The sequence below is a fragment of the Rosa rugosa genome, chromosome 2, assembly GCF_958449725.1.
Source record: "Rosa rugosa chromosome 2, drRosRugo1.1, whole genome shotgun sequence".
NCBI lineage: Eukaryota > Viridiplantae > Streptophyta > Magnoliopsida > Rosales > Rosaceae > Rosa > Rosa rugosa.
In genome coordinates, this window is record NC_084821.1 from 62719057 (window position 1) to 62740879 (window position 21823).

A 21823-nucleotide genomic window follows, 5' to 3' on the forward strand; every position below is an offset into this window, starting at 1 on the left:
TCCACGGTGCAGACAACAAGCTCTAGAGTTTCATGGAAAAAGTATAAGGACACACAGATCTGGTAGTATATATACTTTTCAAAGCTGAAGATGACAGGAATAATACTAAAAAGTACTACACATTCTACCTTTCAAATTGTTCAAAAAACAAAATAAAAAATAACCTGTTTTTACTGATTATCACAATTTAAATAGAGTTTCTTTTGAGATTATTATTATTATGTGTGTGTGTGTGTGTATAGCGGTATATCTATATAGTCTGAAGAACAAGTATCTCAATAACAACAATGTTTTTCAAATATACATAGGATCCTACCTGACCGGATAAGAAGTACAATTAACAAACATACAAAAAAAAAGTGACAGAGATGGACCTGCAACTACAAATCTGCAATGCATACGATTGAGACCAATGCTATCTTAGCTTTAGTACGCTGGTATTAATAGGAGTTAATTAGAGCCAGTTCCTTGTACCACAAGGGAAAAGGCTTTCAGACATGTAAGTAGGGAAAATCTTATGTTTCCTGTTCATAAACTTCTTCCCCTTTTTGTTTTTTGTTCTTATTTTCGAACGAAATAAATTCCCCCCCCCCCCTTTTTTTTGTCGATGGTAAATAAGTAAATAGAAAAACCCCTAGCAGAGCTACTGTCACAGTTGATCTAGGCCAAAGACACTCATTGACAGGGTGACCTAATTTTGCTATTTCATCCGCTACACTCGTTCATTGCCAAATTTGAGAGAAAGAAATATTAACTCTCAACTTTAGACAGACTGATTACATCTTGGACAACAAACTTATCCTCCAAGAAGCCTTGATCTCTCCCCCCCCCCTTTTTTTTTTTTTTTGATCAAATTTAACTCATATATAACAATTACTCTATTATCAATATAGTGAGTCGAACTCGCGATCTTCCACAAGACCAAATGACACTGAGACCTTACTCTAAATATTTTTTTTGTTTTATTTATTTTTATCTAAGGTACTTCTTTTTCCCTTTTCAATTTTTTTTTTTGAAAAGCCCTTTTTAATTTCTTTTCAACTTGGAATTGTGACACAAGTAAAATTACATTATAGATACAAGTGAATCTTAGCCGATATCAAGAATCATAACAAAGATTACCATATCCAAGAGGGGAAGGTGAGAAAAATTGTTTTACATTAGGGTTGACAAAAACTTTCCATCCCCGGCCCTTTGATACGCATTGAATATTCGACCATAATGGGGAAAATTTTCCGGGGGATATCGGGGAATAAAATCAGGTCCGAATCTCAATCACTAGAGTCATGCCACGTACATAAACCGACCTGGATCGTGACGAAATCCTGCCCTAAACGTATTTATACAATCTATTGCTCTCTTTTAATCCCAGGCCGCTATATGGTGATACTGGTTGATCTCGATCTCGACGAGATAGTCCTCGATAGCAGTTTGGCTCATGGTATGCTTTTGATATTTGTTTTAGGGTTTGTGGGAATATGATCTGGATTTGTTTTGGGGTTTTCTGAAATTTTAAATAGTACAGGGCGATGATGACCAAACGTTTCTCAATTCTGAGTGCTTCTGGATGACAGTATTTATGCGTGTCTGAGCCTTTAAAAAGAAATAGATGAAACTCTTTTCGAGTTTGTCGCTCAGTTTGGTTATTTTTGAATTACCCATTGTTGTATGTTTCTTACAGGATAATCGATGGCTATATAATTAGAAAAACTCTTGTGTCAAATTTTGTTGAATCAATTCCATAGTTTTTCCAAGATATGTTTCATCACGGATTCAATTTTGCTCTTGTTTCTGGAATATCTTTCATATGTGTAGGATGCAAGTATATAGAATTTTTTCTTTGTATCTAACAATGTTGCCAAACAGGTAGTAAGGCCGAAGAACCAGAGGCTGCTTATTTCCCTAGAAAAAGAGAGATTACAAAGACGAGGAGTAAGCCAAAACCTTATGTACCAAAGGGATTTGACATGCTTCCTATGTACATTTTTAAGACGAAGGATGGTGAATACTATGAAGGGCCTGCTGTTAGAGCTGGTCCCATTGTTTGTTTTCGTTGTCACAAGCATGGTGACCATTGGTCTGATACGTGCCCAGAAAATGCTTCTGCTTTGGAATCAAGGGTTACAGCTGCTGTCACTAGCAAGAATACATATGATGCTGTTGAGAGAACACAAACTGAATCGGTCGAGACAGAATCTGATCCTGTTGAGAGAACACAAGCTGAACCGGTCGAGGCAGAATCTGATCCTATCGAGAGAACAGAATCGTGACAGGCTGGGAAGGAAGTTGGAGTAAACTGCTTGCACTTTTGTGCAATGCCGTTTAAGGGAGGATATGTGAAGCATATAGTTTTCTTATATTTACTGCTTTCATTCCTATTTCTTGGGGTTTTTAGTTAGTGCTGTTAGTGTTGTAACTGGTTGAATTGGTCTTAGACCTTGAATCACGTTTAGGGATAATGTTCAACGTGGTGTTTAGTTTGTTTCCCATTCCTGTAATCGGCTTGTATAAAAGCCAACCTTTGCAATTCAATAAAAGTGTGCTTCATCCTCAAAACTGTCTTCTGATTTGGTATTACAATTCCTAACATGTTGCCATTTTTCATACTATTTAATGAGTTTTGCAGACCTAAATTGTCTCCTGCAAGCAGATCTAAGCTCCAGGTGATTCTTAAAACAAAAGAGAAAAAGATGAGCAATGGATCGTGGAGGTGAGGTTAGGAAGCTTGGGTAAAATTGGAACTTTTCTTATAGAGACAATAACAGAGGCAAGGATAACAAAACAGCAGGCGAGTAAAACCAAAGAAATGTTTAGGTAATGTTCAAGTAGATATGCAAACTGTCAATCACCCTTGCATAAGATGATTAACATAATCCAACCATAGACTATTATGTTACAAACTTACAAAGCTGTAACTTTAACATTATGATAAAAAGTAAACATTTCCCAGATGACTAGATTCGTCGAGTTAAATAAAACTGTGAATGCTGTACATGATGGAATAGAAACTTCATACTTGTCTCATTTAGTTAATGAAAGCATAAAGCATACAAAATGTTTCAGATCTGTTCAAATAAGCAAAGATCAATTTACTACCGACCCATAAAAATGCCTCTTTTAGAGAAATGCCAGCGATCACTTTTGATGGAGAAATCTGTTTGTTTTCTTTATCGCCTCCAGATTGAATACCACCAGATCCCAAGTATTGCAGCAACTAGAAGATCTCCAGTTTAACAAAGTAAAATCATCCATCATAGAAACACTTCCCACATGACAACTCACCACTCATAATCATCAGTGAAATCAATTGTTTTGAAAATAATGACGTCAGCCACATGACCTTCAACATCATCAGCTGAACGGTAGGTGAACCAAACTGTATCCTTTTTTAAAAGATCAGTTTTAGGAATATCAGTGGAGTTATCAGGGAGCTGCAATCTCTTAATACGTTCAGCACATTTGATACCCAAATCTCCTTTCAGATTGAGATTGTAACAATAGCGCAGATCAAGTGACTCGAGACGAGGACAATGATCAAGAATTTCACTTAAGCCATCATTAGTCAGCTCATTCCGAAAAAGCTGAAGATGGTGTAAACCATGCATCGACCCTGCTATAGCAAGCGCATCTGCATCCATCTCCCCATCCATAACCACTTCCGCAACCGCAACCGCATTGGCATTTACCTCTGCATTCACCTCCACCTCCACATCCGTGTCTTCACCTTCCTCGATATTGAAAACTGTATCATCATAAACCTCATCTTCTGGTAGTTTAAACCACGTGTCCAATTTGAATGATTTTAAAAGAGGGCAACTGCTACCAATCACTTTCAGAGGTTCATGTGAGATATTTTTGCAGGATGTAAAGTCAAGGTCCTCCAACAATGGAAGTTTCGGAGCCACTTCAGTCAGTCCTTTATCAGTTATTTTAGGGCAATGTGCCAAGCGGAGGCGTTTGATTCCACTTGAACTGATGCAAAGTTTCAGAAACAAACATGAGTGATCACACAAATGCCCTAGTTAAGTTTTACAACATAATCGTTCATCGAAATTACCATGCAGAATTTCCAACACAGATCCAACCGTATTGCAAACGATATCAGAGAACAAAGACTTGATAAAATATACCCTGAAGATCTGCAGTCAGCCAGTCACTATTACTGCAAAGGACTACTATTACGTATGTATTTGTATGCTATTCAATTTTAAATTGTTTTACTTCTTTTCCTCAAGCGATGCAGGAGCATATCATCTGCCCTGCATCATCAAGGCTCTGGAGTATCAAGGCTCTTCCACTCCAGAGTCCAGAGGACTTTGTATTAATTGTATATATATGATTGAGAGACACTTATGCATAGTACTAATAGTAAGTAAACACTTATCGTAACGAATATCTAAAAAACTATCATGAACTAAAAAGAAGGATTCACCAAAACACTCGCGCTTTCGAAACATCCAACATACCAAAAGGGCTCTCCTACTTATCTATTCCTCTAGCAAACAAGACTTCATCATTCCTCTCCAGTACTAATCCCTTTGTTCCTCATTTTCTAGATCAAAATTTCAGAGTTTACATATACTGATGTATAGAAAATCGTAACGTCATTTTCACATAGTTAGTCATAATAAAATTCCGGTAATTTTATATAAATTCCGACGAGCTATAGAATAACAAAGAAGATTAGAGAGCTTAATCTCTTCAAATTGAATACCTATCAGTGATGTACTTGAGCAATTCGTCGGTGCCGAAGTACTCAACATTGATATCCTCCACTCGACCGAAGCTCCGATCAACGGCGTGGTGGCACATCTTGTCCAAATCGTAGTGAACTTCGTGGAAAAAGTGATCGTTGGCCATGTCGATGGTGCGCCAGACCATCGGGTGCTTACACATTCGCCGCCATTGCGTACACACCTTCTGAGCGCTGGTCAGAACATCGATGGCTCCGAGCCGAGACAGGACCTGAAAGGTGAGTTCCTCGGGGAGCTCCGACCAGTTTCGCCGGGTTCGATTGGGGAGCTCCGCCGAGTTTAGGCGGTTTCGCTTTGTTGAGGATCTGACCATGGCGGAGGAGGTTAGGGTTTGTTTGGTTTCGATTTGGGGGTTTTTCCCGGGGGAAGTTGGGAGTCGGGACTCTGACAGATTAGGAAACCGTTGGTAGCAATTTATACTAAAATTCTCCGTGGGCTTTTGTATTGGGTTGTGGGTTATTACAAACCCGATTCGAGGACCCGGGTTCAAACCATGGGCTCGACCATTCCTTACTATTCAAACATAACAAAGTTTCTGTCTTGTTTTCTTCAAAATACGTACCTTCCTAAATTAAGATGATTGATCATCCTGTAAAAATTATTAGCTGAATCTGTCAAGTAAAACCAAAGTTTATGCAAGTCTTAACATCAGCTTTTGGAAAGCATATATACAAGCTAGGGAGCTTGACATTCAGAAAATTCACATCAAAAAATTATGCTTTGCATGGGCATGATTAAGCTTCACCAATATCTAATTAAATGATTCAAAAATATTTCTAACCTATATCTAGGCTAGATCATCATATCTTTATTATACTCTTCGTATTGTCTGTTTTCAATTTTATCAATGGCAAGATGCTCATAGTCATGTACAGAATTTCTTGTCAAATCTTCCAGATGTGATGAACAACCTTCATGAATGGCGCGCCATCCCCATCCCTTACTATTCAGATGAAGATGTCTACATTGACGGAGATCAAGTGACTCAAGATGCGGACAACCTACAAGAACGCCAGATGATTCATCCAATTTCCAAAAAGCTGGAGGTTCTTTAAGCCATGCATTGTTCTGGCTATCGCAAATGCATCATCATTGTCTTTGCTGTCGAACATATCCCCGGGGTGCTTGTTCAATTTCAAAGATTTCAAAAGAGGGCAAGAACGGCCAATCACTTCAAGATATTCACAGCTGTTAAAGACTCCGAAAATTTCACTAATCCGTGGGGTGTATGAGATTTCAACATGCTCCATAAACTTTATGACAATAATATAAACTGTAGCATTCATTACTTTAACATGCTAAATCTCAACTTTGTAATACAGTTCTGCAATTTTATTTTTGGCCAAATACGTACAGCTAGCAAGTTTAATTGGTCTTTTACAGTTAGAAGTCATACAAATAAACTGAACCCCTAATAACTAACTTTCGCAGTTAATCATATTTCATTATAAACAGTTGGTGATATATATGGAAGGGTAAACTTTATGGTTTGTTTAATTTTGAAAGCAAAATTTTAAAAGCAATCAAGTGAAGTAAACAGAAGCTTGAATGATTTGTTTGATAGATGATTCTGAGATGTATTGGACATGGAGCGTTTAGAGGCGATTGTTAAGGCCTCAAAATACTATAACAGCAGAGTAATGACTATCAACAGGAGGAGAGTATTGAACAAGACCAATTCAGAAATAGTTCAACTCTACCAATCCAAAGCCTCAGAGACTCGTGCATTTCCTTCCCCAATCCCAACTATGTAAAATAAAATTATTAAGTCAATTTTTGGAAGTCCTTTATGGAGAAGATATACTGTATTTATTACTGATCGAGGTTGATCAGTTAGAGGTTTGCTACTCAACTACTAATTACTAAGAGCCAAAATCCTAGATGTGTTGAATCCACACTGGTTGGATATGTTTAGAGTTTAAGACTTAATTTGGGATTATTGCAAACAGTCTCTTTCACTCACAAAGACACCACCTTATTAATAATAATCCACTCATAAAATACACCATTTAATGGAGATCGTTTAAGATACCTACAACAACTGTACGTCACGAAAAATGAAATCATGTTGAAATGTGTAGTACTAACAAATGATCTCAGATAGGTGATGATGAAATACCTCTCAGCGATATAATATTTAAGGAGCTCATTAGTGCCAAAGTTCTCAACATTGATGTCAACCAGATTACCACAGCTACGCTCAATGGCATGTTCACACGACTCATGGAAGAAGAAGGGCTTGTAGTCGTCAAAATCAAAATTATTGCGCATGTCAATGGTGCGCCACTTCAGAGGGTCCTTGCATATTTTGAACCACTTGGAGCCGACCTTCTGAGCGGAAGTGAGGATGTCAATCCCTCCAAGCCTTGACAGTATTGATGCCGTAACTTTGTCTGGGAGTTCTGTCCATTTAAAACAATAAGCTTCAGATCTAGCTACAAATTCTTTGCCCTCAGTGGAATCATGGGGAAGCCACAATTTCTTAATTCGTTCAGCACATGTACTTCTCCAATCTCCCTCCATATTGAGAATGAAACAATGGCGCAGGTCAAGTGAGACAAGATCAGGACAACAATCAAGAATGCTTGTCAAGCCATCATCTGTCAACTTATTCCCAAAAAGCTGGAGGTGTCGTAAACCATGCATGGTTCCTGCTATAGCAAGTGCCTCTGCATCATAATCCACATTCCAATGAAAGGGTACTTGATTTCTTTTTCGGTAAGCATCAAGAATACGTGAATAATAATCACTGAAATGAAACTCGTATGGCCCGCGGCAGTCTTGTGAAAACTGACACCACTCTTTGTTGAACTTGAATGATTTCAAAAAGGGGCAAGAGCGGCCAAGCACTTCTACAGCTTCATGCGAGATATTATCGCATAGAGAAATGTCAAGTTCCTCCAACAATGGAAGTTTTAAAGCCACTTTACTCAATCCCGCATCTGATATGTCATCACAACACAACAGTCGGAGACGTCTGATTCCACTCGAGCTATAAAAGGTATTAGATGCATGTGTTAAATGGTCACGCATATAAAAATCCACTCAAAGTAATTCTACAGGAAAATAATAATTAATTGGAAGAAACATATTGTACATGACTACATGTATAAACTTGTCTATTTTACACAATATCAGAGAGGACAGATGCTAGAAAGTCAAGGATATCAGTAAATTCATCAACTTGTATGTTACTGTAATTCTATTTTCACAAAAGAAGAATAAAAGAAAAAAAAAAAAACTATGAGGTCACTATAAAGTTCTCCCATACACACTTATAAATGGCATGAGATGTCAAATAGAATGTCCTGCAACTTTATAGGGAGGGATTCTGCACTGACATCATCAGATACAAACCTTGAATTCCTCATTTTCACAGGCTCACAAGCAAAAACTTCAATCACCCACTTAAATCACCAAATGCATTTAACAAAAACAGATACATATCAGCAACAACAACTATGAAAACCCCCTTCCAACTATTTGGAACCCCGAAACAAAAAATCCAATCAAACTCACCAAGAAATTCTAAACAGATCAAAACATCCAACACAAACAAGTTCATACCTATCAGTGATATACTCAAGCAGCTCATCGGTGACGAAGTACTCAATGTTAATATCGACCAGATTACCAGAGCTCCGATTAACGGCGTGGCGGCACATCTCCTCCAAGTCGTAGTCTATGTCTTCGAGATCGCCATCGTTGCGCATGTCAATCTTGCGCCAGATGAGAGGGTCCTTGCAGAGTTGCAGACTTTGCGCCATTTCATGCACACTTTCTGAGAGCTCTCCAGGATCTCGATCGCTCCCAACCGTGAGAGTATCGACGCGGTAGCATTATCAGGAAGCTCCGTCCAGTTTCGGGAGATCCTCTTTCGTCCAGGGGTGGTTCCATGAGAAGATACGCTCATGGCGGGACTTAGGGTTTCAGTGTTCGGGGAGAGCAAAAGGTATTTCTTGGGAAATGAGAGAGCAAGTGAGCGGGTGCTCGCTTTTAAATTGGGGGTCTGAGCGATTTTGGGCCCGATAATGCCTAATTTGGGCAATATATTTTTTAATTTTTTTGGGCTATCGGCCCATAGATATTTGGGCGGCAATTTTTCTCCCCAAGTGTATTTTTGAACATAAAGGGATCAAAAAGGGAGTTGAATGTTGAAAGTTGAAACCAGCACCCCTCGACTGTATTACTCATGGAGGGGGGTGTTATTTCTAAAAGATGGGTACCAATTTCAATCGCCTAAAAGAAATCAAATAAAACAATTGTCTAAAAGATATCACAAGCAACATAAATTACCGAAAGAAAACTAAACGGGCGCGCGAATTCAATTTAAATGGTTTTAAAAGATTGTATTTAGTTTTTATAATTCTAATGAATTTTGCAGAATTTATGGATTCTATTACTTTCATACTGACTTTAACTTAGTTTTTTTTTTTTTGAAATAACTTTAACTTAGTTTAATGAATTCAATAATCATAATTTGACTGAATTTTAAATAATTTCTTTACTTTTTTTAATGATTTTATTAAAGTACGGCTATTGCCACCCTACTAAATATGTTATTTACCTTACGTATACCTCATTTATTAAACCAAGACTAAAGTATACTCTATTACAAAATTACCATTGGAGATAATACTTAATTTTCATTTTATCCTACAAAACACTTGCAACTATATCAAGCCTTCATTCTCAATCTCATCTAGGGCTGGGCGCGGGTCGGTCTGGTCCCGAATTTGTATGAACCCGAGACCGAACCAGACTAATCGGTCTCGGTTCGGGCTTCAGTATTTTCATACCAAAACCGACTGCAACCCGAACCGTTTATAATCGGTCCGGGCTCTTGGGCTCTCGGTCCTTTAACACAAATTACACCAAATTTCTAGCCACTGCCTTCTGGGAAATGACCTTTTCCTGTTTTCCAACATCTTCTTGTGACAATGTAATACAATCAGTCAACCACAATGAGATACATAACATAACAAAACTCATAATGAGATTATTAGTTTATTACACAGCACATGAATACCATAATTTGAGAAGGTAAACTCACGAAGTTCCAGCAACTGAACTCATTCCATAATCCAAGTTCCAAACTCAGAAATTGAGAAAGCAAATTATTACAACTCTACAAGTTTGAACTGAAAACAAAAAAATAGAACAAACTGAAATTGTCCAATAGAATTAAATCAATTGATGGGCAGGAAGAATTGAGAAGCAATAGGCACAAAGGATTGGTACATAACAACAACTTTACTATCTCCACCAGCAACAACAAACACTCAAACAAGTAATGCAGCAAACACATTCACATTGCTCCAAGCCTCCAACAGCCTGCAAAATTGAAAATTGTAACACATGACATTGTAACATAACATTACACACTTCACAAGCACATTCACATTGTCTTGACAAGTAATGCAGCAAGCACATTCACATTGCTCCAAGCCTACAACACATCTCAATTATGAATTCCCTTAACACATTGCAGTTCTACAACATTACACACTTCAGAATTAAAACGTAACACATTGTCATGGAATCGATTGTCTTTTGAATCTCTTCAGAACACATTGTCTTTAACAAAGTTCACAATTAAAAAGTAACACATACAAGTTGAAAACATTGCAGTTCCAGAGCAAAATACATTGCTAGAATGCTAGTCCACACATTGCAGTAATGCAGTTCAACAACAACAAAAATTAACAAAAATAAACACAGTAAGTAACCTGCAATCCTGCATCAAGCATTCAAGATGAAGTATTTGAAGCCCCTGCTGCATGACAATCGATTGTTATCTTTGCAGCCTTTGAGAGCTTTTCTGCACGAGCCTTTTCACTTGAGGCAGTATCCTCAAGTTGATGTTCTACATCAAAAGTACTCACAATTAGTTCACTTTAATAGTTTAATGCAGGAAAAAAAAAACAAAAAACAAAAACTACACAAGCAATGTACTGAAAGTTTGAAACAATCGAGCACCTTTTTCCATTCTTTCATAGAATTCGAACTCTTCGGTAGTTGGAAAGTACTCGATCTCGGATATGCTGGTAGAATTGATCCAATTTTGCATGCATATGAGGGCTTCCACAGTTCTTGGAGTCATTGAACTTCTATAAGGATCAATTACCCTACCTCCAGTACTAAAGGCACTTTCGGAAGCCACTGTACTAACTTGGACAGCAAGCACATCTTTGGCCACAAGTTGCAGATTTGGGTACTTCACTCCATTAAGCCTCCACCACATCAAAATGTCGATCCCAATCCTCTTCTTCAGGTGGATCTTCAATTGGATCAAGACAATATCTGTCCACTTCATGTTGCACAACCACCTCTTCTGATTCCCTTAACTCTGTTTTCCATTTCTTAAACATGTCAGCTCTTTTACCTCTCAAGGTCCTTGTACTAGAGCTGTTGCTTCCAGTCCTTCCACCAGTAATGCAACTCTCTGAACTGGTTCTACCTTTCTGAGGTCCATTTGAAGATGCATACAGGTCAGTAAGCTGCACAACTAACTCCTTAAGTTCCTCCGATGCCTTCTTTACTTGAGAACCATCATATCCAAGCATATCCCGACAAGTACTGCCAAAATTCCTAAGCTTATACCTAGGATCCAACACGAGAGCTACCAAAAGAAGCTGGTTCATGTCCTCCAACTTGGCAATGTACTTTGTAAACTTGGCTTTCATCTTCACAGCTATCTGTTGAAGGGTTCGATGTGCTTCATGCTCAAAATCTTCTTCATCTTTATCAAACAGGTCCTCTATCTCAGCTTGAATGCTTACAATGTCATGGAATGCTCGATGTGAGGTAGGCTTATTTGATGCACTAACCCTCAAGGTTACCTCATAGAAAACCTTCAAGAACTGCACAAATATTGCAGCTTTCTCCCAATCATGTTCATTTGGTGGTCCAATCCTCTTTCTGGTCTTCGGATCAACCACTACAAAACCATCCTCAAGCTCCGCTTCATTGTCTTCTGGTTCAGGTTCATCAAAATAGCTATCGTACTTGCTGTCCTCTTCGTCAGCCATCCTATAAAAGGCTTTCTTCAACTCTAGGGCAGTCTCCAACATAATAAATGTCGAATTCCACTGAGTTGGGACATCTAAGACACAAATTTTCTTAGATTCCAGCTTCTCCTTCTCAACACAGTTCTTGAACACCTCAAGCCTCGATGAACTGCTCCTAACATACTTAACTGCATTCCTAATAGAACCCACTGACCTATCTAACATTTTGAGTCCTGATCTCACAATGAGATTGAGGATGTGAGCCAAACACCTCACAAGCAGAAACTTCCCTCCTAAAACCGGCTTCTTCGACCAATCTACCATTTTCTTCCTAACATAATCAATTGCATGCTTATTAGCCGCGGCATTATCGACACTAATTGTCAAAACCCTCTCGATACCCCATTGAATCAAGCATAATACGATAAGCTTCCCTATGCTATTGCCCGAATGATTACTAATTACACAAAAGTTGAGAATTCTTTTGTGCATCTTCCATCCATAATCTATAAAATGTGCAGTTAGCACCATATAGTTTATGTTTTGCACTGATGTCCATGTATCAGTGGTTAAACACACACTATGATTATGTAATTCCTTCCTCAGCTCCACTTTTTTTGCATCATACATCTTCAAAAACAGTTTCACTATTGTTCTCCTAGATGGAATATCCCACTTTGGGACAGCCACTGAACAAAAATGCCTAAAACCCTTTCTTTCAATTGCGCTGAATGGCAATTCATCCATCACAATCATCTCAACAGCAGCTGCCCTACACCGATCCTGCGACCACAATTTAACAGCTGGACTAGATTCACCACTAACACTTACACTCCCATCACCACCCAATAGCGTCTGCCCTTTCTCTATGTTATCCCTACCCGGATACTTCTTACAGACATCTTGAATGTGTCTCCTAATAGAACTAGTCCCATTTTCATATGGATCACAAGCCAAATAAGTTGAACAATACTTACATTGGGCACGAGTGACAGTTCGAACTTGCTGCATCTTCCCATCAACTGTTTCGAACACTGACTTCTCAATCTTCTCAAAATGCAGCCAAACCTCGGATCGAAACTTTCCAGCCTTGTCACCCTTTTTCCTCTTCCCATTCCCTTTTGGGTCAACAGGTGGTATACCTGTTGAACTCGCCGGAATGGATTGGCTTGCTTCCGCTGTTGAAGTTGCCGGAACTATAGCATTTCCGACGCCCCCCCGAAGCCATGCTTGTTGCTGATTTGACTGTTGTCTCACCTGAGGTCATGCTTGGCAGCGAACTTGCCGGATCGGAGGTCAGTGGATTGAGGATTTGAGGGAAAGAAGAAATCGAGGTCAGTGGATGGAAGGAAGAAAACGGAGAATGCGAATCAGAGAGACAGAGAATTGGGGTCAGTGGCTTCTTTTGGTCGAAGAAATCGGGGTCAGTGGATGGAAGAAAGAAAATCAAGAAACTAGAAATCAGAGAATGATAGTGGATGGAACTCATGGAAGGAAGAAATCGGGGTCAGTGGTTTCTTTTGGTGGACTAACTGATTGAGGTGGAATTTGGGGAAGAAGATTGGGAACTAGGGTTCTGATCGAACAAATGAGGCAAAATGAGGCTGAGGTCGTTGATACGCTCAAAGCAAGCGCATAATTTAACCCTGAAAACATCGTTAGTAGTATAAGCAAATAGGGATCGTTCTATTCCGGGGATTGAGGGTACACCTGTCATTGTCAAAAACAAATAAAGAATTAAAATAATAAAGTAAAAAGTATTATGTACAAAAATAAAATAAAGAATAAAAATATATACAAGTTAATATAAAAAGGGGGGTTTTGAGATTATAGAATTGGAATTAAAATTAAATGAAATAAAGAAAGTGTAAAAACACATATACAAGGGTGGAACACAAGAAACAAAGATCAAAACTACAATCATATGAATGAAATCCAATTACAATTCCTATAGTTGATTATCTATGTCATGAGAAATAAGTTGACCATGTGAAACATTCGAAGCAAATGATTTCCCATATTTTACTTTCCTTGAATATTTAATCTAAGTGAAAGCACCTAAATTAAACCTATTGAACATGCAATCATAGTCTAGAAAACTAGCTAATCAAGAACACATTCAATGCATGAAGAACAAAGAAAGGATGTCAACCAAAGTGCACAACCTAGTATGAAAAAGTCCATCTATTTGCAATCCTCCTTAATTGATTTCGACTTTTGTCCAAAGCCTTTACTACTTAAATCTAGCACCAATTACATGCATATATCCTAAGTTGGCCATCAAAGAACACATACATATAAAAGTTTTCCATAATCCAAAATCAATTAAGCAATCTCACATAAGCAACATAAAAATCAACATAAAGAAATCACAATTTTTATTCAAACATAGAAATTGGGCTTAAACTTTGCCCTTAATGTTATTGTTAACTAGAAACAAATTCCTACGAAATTAAATAAGGAAAAAGAATGAATTACACCGTGAGTTGGAGATGGAGATGGAGTGCTTGAAACGTTGAAATCTTGAATCTTGGAAGCAAGCCTTCAAGGTGGACGATGGAGGATATGATATTCCCGGCTCCTTCTTCTTCTTCTTCTTCTTACTTGAAAACGCAGAATTTTGCAACTAGAGAATGGAGAGAAAAATGGAATGGAAATGGAGAGACAAAGAAGATGAAATGGATGAAGGAATGTTGTTTAGAGTGAGAGGAGAAGGTGTTTATATAGGGAAGAAAAAGAAGAGTGAAATGATAAATGGAAGAAAAATAATGAAAGTGGTTTGTAAAATATGGAAAAGATGGAGTAATGATGAAATGAAAGCAAGGCATGAAGGTGTAGAAGTATGGAAGTGATGATGATCTATTGGAGCAGAAAAATATATCCAAGGAAAAAGAGAAAAGCATCTAGCTTTCTTCATGTGGGTAGGAAACTTGAACATGTGGTGTTGAGCTGTTTTTAGATCAGTTTCTGCCCCTTTATTCCTTCAATTATTTCTCCAACAAGCATTCCCAATTTCACTATGACCTCTTCATAAAAAATGTTCCATTATGAGTGTAGATCACCCTGGTAAAATTTCAGATTTTTATTCCATGTGGTTGGGCCGAAAATGCTGCTGGACCTCTTACAGATCCAGTTTTCCAGTTTTGCTTCTGCAGGAAATTGGGCTGACTGTTTGAAGGCCTTCCACTCAATTATAGCTTTGGCACTCTTCATAAGAAATGATCCTTAGGATGTGTAGAATGGATCTGGAAAGTTTCAGCTCATTTGAAGTTCATTTGGTCCGGCGGCCGCTCCTTCTTCCTTGCTTGGCTTGGTTTTTCCTAGCCGGAGTAGGAAAATGTGTAAAATTGACATTTTAGTACATTTCCATTTTTCTCCACCATTTATAGGTAAGTGTGGACCTAATGCTCATTTCACCATCATTTACTCCAATGTACCTAAGAAAATAGAAATTGAGTTAAAAATCGATTCGTTAAGGAATTAACTAAGCAAAATGTGAGGAATTAACTATTAAAATACCACTTTAAAATGCTCCTATCAGTCGTGCTTTGACTCGGGTGTTTGGGATAATTATGGGCCAATGGCACACTGACACGTATACAAGGCTGTATAATCGGGTCGGTTCGGATAACCTGAACTTAGAGAAGTTACAAACCGAGACCGGCCCGTAGTTGATGTTATCGGTTCGGTCTCTAGCCCGGACCGTAAAAGGTGACTACACAGCCCGTCCCGAACAGTCGGTTCCTCGGTTTTTCGGATCGGTTCCTCGATTTTTCGGCCTCAAACGCCCAGCCCTAATCTCATCATTTATAGTTACATCCTGACACCTTCATTCTCAGTCTCATCATTCATTGTTACTGAACTCATGAATGTCTTAATAAGGAGTGTACATACCAGCACATACTTTGGACTATCACATAGTCTTCTTACTAGTACCAGACCCCGTAGGATTACCCAAATGCCAGGTTTAGGGGACGGAACAATACCTAGCCAGGTGCTCTCCACAAAGGGCTGCACCTTGAGTGATTCAGAGCAACACTCAGCCCAGTAGGGCTCCCCAAAGTATGCATCAGAACCATCCCCAGAACCTATCAAATAGGGGAACCGCATCCCACATCGAAGATGTGGAAAAACCCTTCCCTTGCTGGGAGTATATAAATAAAGCTCAACCACCTTCACAAAGGTAATAACTTCTAAATCTTTTACTGTTACTCTATCAAATTACATACATAGCCTTACTTAAGCATCGGAGATGGATAAACCGACCAACTCGGTCTATACCTCTAACGCTGTGTATTTCCTTTGACAAGGTCCCGAATTCATCTTCTTGTCAGTCAACGGCTACTGCATTTTGTCAGGCTACACCGGAGAAACCAACAGAAACAAGGAGATTCCTCCTTTAAAAAGGAATGCAAAGGGACTTGGTTACTTTTCTTGCACAATGGGTGTGGATAGCAATGGCCACCAAGCAAAACCTTCTACTCATTATGCTGTTATGACTTGTAACTGTTATGGTCTCACCCACTGGCTTTGACATTATCCGAATCGGGATCAATGTACTCCATAATTAGGACCAAAAACAAAATCAAAATATCCAGTACCATTTGGTGTAGTGGCATAAAATTTTCTTTTGTAAGTGGAAGGTCGTAAGTTTGACTCACAATAGGCTAGTTACTCTATATGAGTTGTTTGATTTGATAAAAAAAAAAAAAAAAAACACGAAATCAAAATCTGCTGCCGGGACCAACAACAGTTCATATGAGACCAAACGAATGACGATCAGAACTTCCAACCTTCGTACTCACTTTGCTCTTTATATAAACTTCTGCGTGGAGAAGAGAAATTGTTTCTTGAACTCTCTTTAGATGTCATGTACTTGAACTCTCTCATATCACCATTTTCAGTTTTATTTGACATATTGTGTGAGCATCCACAACTCGGTCAAATAAACTGTTTTTTTTTTCTTTCCTTTTTTTCTTTTTTCATTCATGGTTTTCTAATCATTAAGACAGTACAAAGTGAAAATATAGGCATTTTTCCTCGAAGACGACCATAATAGCAAATATTCCGGTACAAGACTGAAATGAAGATGATTATCATCGCTCCAAAGAAATAATGATTTAACTGTCATCATGAGAAATTGAGAATGACAAAAGAAGCCATGTATATAATAGAGAAAATAGATCATATCATCATATATATTATATTGAATAAGAAACGGGAATTATCATATAGCTAAATCGTTGTAGTAATAACATAAATGTATGTAGTGATCATATTACCATGAGGAAAATGTGAAACTAACATTTGTCTCCTGAACAAACAGCACCATGTAAAGCATAAGAGGACACAAAGTTTCCAACTCTGAATACATCTCCATGAATACATCTCTATCCCAATAACAAAATCCCTACTGATCAAAGAAAAATTGATATGATGGGTCAATGTCATCGACAGAATCATGGCGAAGCCGCAGTTCTTTAATTTGCTCAGCGCATCTTCTTCCCACCTTTCCTCCCAATCTAAGATTAAAACACTGGCGCATATCAAGCGACTCAAGATGAGGACAACCATCAAGAATGGCACACAAACCTTTATTAGTCAGTGTATTCCTAAAAAGCATGAGGTGGTGTAAACCATGCATCATCCCTGCTATAGCAAGTGCACAGTCATTCCGCTCAAGCTTGTACCGGTTATTATATCGGCCTTCATCAAACCACCTTTTGTTAAATTTCAATGATTTCAGAAGAGGGCATGAGCGTCCAACCAATGCTAGAGTTTCATGTGAGATATCCTCATGTATTGAAAGGTCAAGGTCCTCCAACAGCGGAAATTTTGAAGCCACTTCACGAAATCCTTCATCTGTTATTCTAAAAGAAGTCACTAACCTGAGGCGTTTGAGTCCAGTAGAACTGTTGCAAGTTCAGAAATGAATTTCAGTTTTAATTCCAAAGAATTACACACGAGATGGAAAAAATTTAAAAGTTTGTCAACATTGCGGAGGATGTTTATACCTATGTATGATGTGAATGAGTTACTCATGCCTACCGCAAAAACTTTTCGATAAGGAAATAAACACTGAAGCATTTTACATTCATCTTTTAACATGCTGATGTAATTTCAAATTTCTAATGCACTTTAGCAGTTAAAATGTCTTTTAGATTGAACCCCAGAACACAACTTCTTTCTAAGCTATCCCAAAAAAAATTTAATTAGAATTTGAGGCAAATTCAGTTTAGTAGTAATTGTTAACAGCCAATCAACATAAGGAGAATACTAAGCAAGACCAATCAACCATTCAGCAACATCTAGACCAAACAACTAAAAATAAAGTAACAGACTTCCCCAGAATCATGTTAAAATGTAGTACTACAGACTTATCATTATTATAAATAATCCAAAACCGGTGATAATGAAATACCTCTCAGCGATATGATATTTAAGGAGCTCATTGGTTCCAAAGTTCTCAACATTGATATCGACCATCTTACCACAGCTACGTTCAATTGCATGTTCGCACAACTCATGGAAGAAGAAGGGCTTGTAGTTGTTAATATCAAAATTATTGCACATGTCAATGGTGCACCACATAAGCGGGTCCTTGCAGATTCAGAACCACTTCGAACAGACCTTCTGAGCGGAGGTGAGGATGTCAATCCCTCCCAGCTGTGACAGTATCAGCGCTGTAACATGGTCTGGGAGTTCTGTCCATTTAAAGCAATAAGCTTCAGATCTAGCAACAAATTGTTTGCCCTCAGTGGAATCATGGGGAAGCCACAATTTCTCAATTCGTTCATCACATATTCTTCTCAAATCTCCCTCCATATTAAGAATGAAACAATGGCGCAGATCAAGTGAGCCAAGATCAGGACAACAATCAAGAATACTTCTCAAGCCATCATCTGTCAACTTATTCCCAAAAAGCTGGAGGTGTCGTAAACCATGCATGGTTCCTGCTATAGCAAGTGCCTCTGCATCGTAATCTAAAATCCCATGAAAAGTTACTTGATTTCTTTTCCGGTAAGCTTTAAGAATACGTGGATAATGATTACTGAAATGAAACTCATAAGGTCCACGTCCATCATGTGAGAACTGACACCACTCTTTGTTGAACTTGAATGATTTCAAAAGAGAGCAAGAGCTCCCAACCATTTCCACAGCTTTATGCGAGATATTCTGACATAGAGAAATGTCAAGTTCCTCCAACAACAGAAGTTTTGAAGCCACTTTACTCAATCCCCCATCAGATATGTCATCACAATATAATAGGCGGAGGCGTCTGATTCCACGCGAACTAAGAAAGGCGTTAGATAACTATGTAAGTTGTTAAACATACATAAATGAAGTCTAAGAAATTCAACATCAACATAATATTAAACACTTATCATTGGACTTTAATATCAAGAGTTAGATTATAACACATATAATCATTTAATCTCAATCTTGATATTAAATCCAAAAGTGACCACGTGAACACTACCCTAGATGCAAATGAATGTAAATATTCACGTACTTGGAATGATATCAGAGAGAACATCTGCTCAAAGAAATATTCCTTGGTGACCAAGTGACTAGATGAACCCTATCTATATATAACTGTACATATGCAAGCTTTGAATGACATTAGACTATATCCCCCATTATCTGCAGCCTTACAACATTACAACTTCTGTGTTCATAGAAAACAACCACAAATAAAACTGTCCAATTAATACACATATAGAATTGTAAAATAAGAGGTTTTTACAGGTATGGCTTCGAAATGGGTCAAATTCAAACCTCAAACATCTTTAAGTATAAATGTAACGGTGGAGTCATTTTACTCAAAAAACAATGTCGGCCTTATGTAACCAGTTTAACCAATACATGACAGGTGACACTGCAGACGTTAACAGTACACTTTGCGAATGAGAAAGAAAGTTTTACCCAGTTAAATCACCAGACCCCCATTCCATGGTTTTACAATTTATAACAGAGAATGAAGAACAACTCCGGAAAATCAACATCATACATGATACATAGATAAATTGAACTGTTCTCCAGACATAAATCACAATATCCAACAAAAAGATTAGTACCTTTCAGTGATGTATTCGAGAAGCTCATCGGTGCCGAAATACTCGATGTTAATATCAACAAGATTACCGGAGCTCCGATCAACGGCGTGGCGGCACATCTCCTCCAAGTCATAGTTAATCTCACCATCGTTTCGCATGTCAATCTTGCTCCACATGAAAGAGTCCTTGCAGAGTTCCATTTCATGCACACTTTCTGAGCGCTCTCCAGGATCTCGATCGCTCCGAGCCGTGAGAGTATCGACGCCGTAGCTTTCTCAGGGAGCTCCGTCCAGTTTCGGCAGATTCTCTTGCGTCTTCGGGAGGATTTGGCCATTGTGATGGTGGGGTTAGGGTTTCACTGTTTGGTAAATGGAGGAGGAATGAGCGGGTGAGACGTTTTGAATGCTGTGTTTGGACTTTGGTGTGTTGGGCTGGACTAGTTTGGTTTCTTCTAGGCCCATGGGCTTTTGGCGCCAAAGTTCTTTTATTTGATTGAGAAAAACAAAAAAGAAAAGGGGTTTTGTCCATTTACCCCATTTCTAGGGATTTTTTTCCCCCTTACCTCATTAAGTGTTTTTTAATTCCCTCTTACCCAATACACTCTAAGAGAGTCTTCCCTAATACCCCATTAAGATCTTTTTTTTTGTTTTTAATTTTTTTTTAATACCATTTTACCCCTCACCCCTTTGTTACTTAGAGAGAGAGAGAGAAAATGGAAGAGAGAGAAACTATAGGAAACTTCGCCGGAGCCCGTCACCGGCCGCCAGAATCCGGTCACCGGCCAACTTTCGCCGGATTCCGGTCACCGGCTGCCGCCCACCGGAATTTGCTGAAAATCTCACCGGAAAGTTTTTTTGCCCCCAATAGACGTCTATTGCCCCCTAATAGACGTCTATTGGAGGCCAATAGACGACTATCAGCCATGTATTGCTCCCCAATAGACGACTATCAGCAATGTATTGCCCCCCAATAGACGTCTATTGCCCCCCAATAGAACTTTCGTTTGCCGGAATGAAAATTAATCTTCCTAAAATTAGACAAATAAAACTTTAATTAATGAAAAAAAAAAAGAGATTACATCAATTTAAAACATCTATTGCCCCGCAATAGACGTCTATTGCCCCCCAATAGTCATCTATTGCCCCTCAATAAAACCTTTTTTTCTTTCTTTCTGGGCTTCTGCCGCATTTTACCACAAAAAAAAAAAAACAAAAAAAACTCATCTTGGGCACCCAGAGAAAAGCTCTGGGCACCCAATCACCAATCTCACCGGCAGAGATGCTCGACTCAGGCCACAACCCATTTTCACCGTCGTCTCAACCCGGACGGCGTCGTCAAGCGCGTCACCTACGAGCAGACCTGCGGCCACGCGCCGCCCTACCTCATCTACGTCGACCACGACCTCCGGCCTCATCCTCTCCTCCGCCACAACCTCGGCCCTCATCTTCTCCTCCGCTGCGTACGACGCTAGCTGCGAAGAAAGCTCCGATCTCAAGCTGTGGATATCTTTGTTGGAGTAAGGAAGAGCTTCGACGACATGATCGGTTATCCGATCGCCGCCGCGGTGACTGCTGAACCGGAGCTTCGTCTCTAGCTCAGATCGAGATCGCAATCTAGAGAGATTCCGGTCAGAGTTCGGAGAAAGTAATCGAAAATGGTTTCGATTCGGGTTCAGGCGGTGGCTTCTGGTCTTCAGGACGATCGCCGGTTGCACCTTCACTGTTGCACAAACTCTCCGTTGACGTCATCGTCTCGCCGCCGGCCATCTAGACCAGAGACGCTGAAGGCTGTGCTCTAGCCGAGAGAGAGAGAGAGAGAGAGGATCGCATCTGCAGATGGAGGGACTCGGTTGTGCTTTCTTAATTATGCTAAGGGCAAAGCTGTCATTTCATTTATAATTGGGTTAGTGGGAATAAAAAACTGTTGCTGGGGTAAGTGGGCTAATTTTTGCCAATTTTGGTGCTTTGGGTCAAGGACCCAAAAGAAAAAATTTGATTTCTCA

General features: G+C 38.9%; 2 protein-coding genes, 1 non-coding gene and 2 pseudogenes across 3 annotated transcripts; 2 read left to right on the forward strand and 3 right to left on the reverse strand.

The window, feature by feature from the left end:
• The first annotated feature begins 1155 nt into the window (after nucleotides 1–1155).
• LOC133734379 (uncharacterized) lies at nucleotides 1156–2556 on the forward strand. Its single transcript, XM_062162018.1, has 2 exons — nucleotides 1156–1441; nucleotides 1867–2556. The coding sequence occupies exons 1-2, from the start codon at nucleotides 1222–1224 to the stop codon at nucleotides 2268–2270; spliced, it is 624 nt and encodes a 207-aa protein (XP_062018002.1). The 5' UTR covers nucleotides 1156–1221; the 3' UTR covers nucleotides 2271–2556.
• On the forward strand, nucleotides 1525–1596 carry LOC133734959 (small nucleolar RNA snoR126). The gene has a single exon (XR_009858703.1). It is a non-coding gene; the product is annotated as a small nucleolar RNA snoR126 (small nucleolar RNA).
• Nucleotides 2557–2999: 443 nt separating the features above from the next.
• On the reverse strand, nucleotides 3000–5130 carry LOC133732879 (putative F-box/LRR-repeat protein 23). The gene is made up of 2 exons (XM_062160480.1): nucleotides 4715–5130; nucleotides 3000–3972 (listed from the first exon to the last, which is right to left on the reverse strand). Exons 1-2 carry the CDS (start codon nucleotides 5065–5067, stop codon nucleotides 3279–3281), a joined length of 1047 nt encoding a protein of 348 aa, XP_062016464.1. The 5' UTR covers nucleotides 5068–5130; the 3' UTR covers nucleotides 3000–3278.
• Nucleotides 5131–6713: 1583 nt separating this feature from the next.
• Nucleotides 6714–8667, reverse strand: LOC133731249 (F-box protein SKIP19-like; annotated as a pseudogene).
• An 8507-nt stretch (nucleotides 8668–17174) lies between these two features.
• Nucleotides 17175–20182, reverse strand: LOC133731250 (putative F-box/LRR-repeat protein 23; annotated as a pseudogene).
• Nucleotides 20183–21823: the final 1641 nt, after the last annotated feature.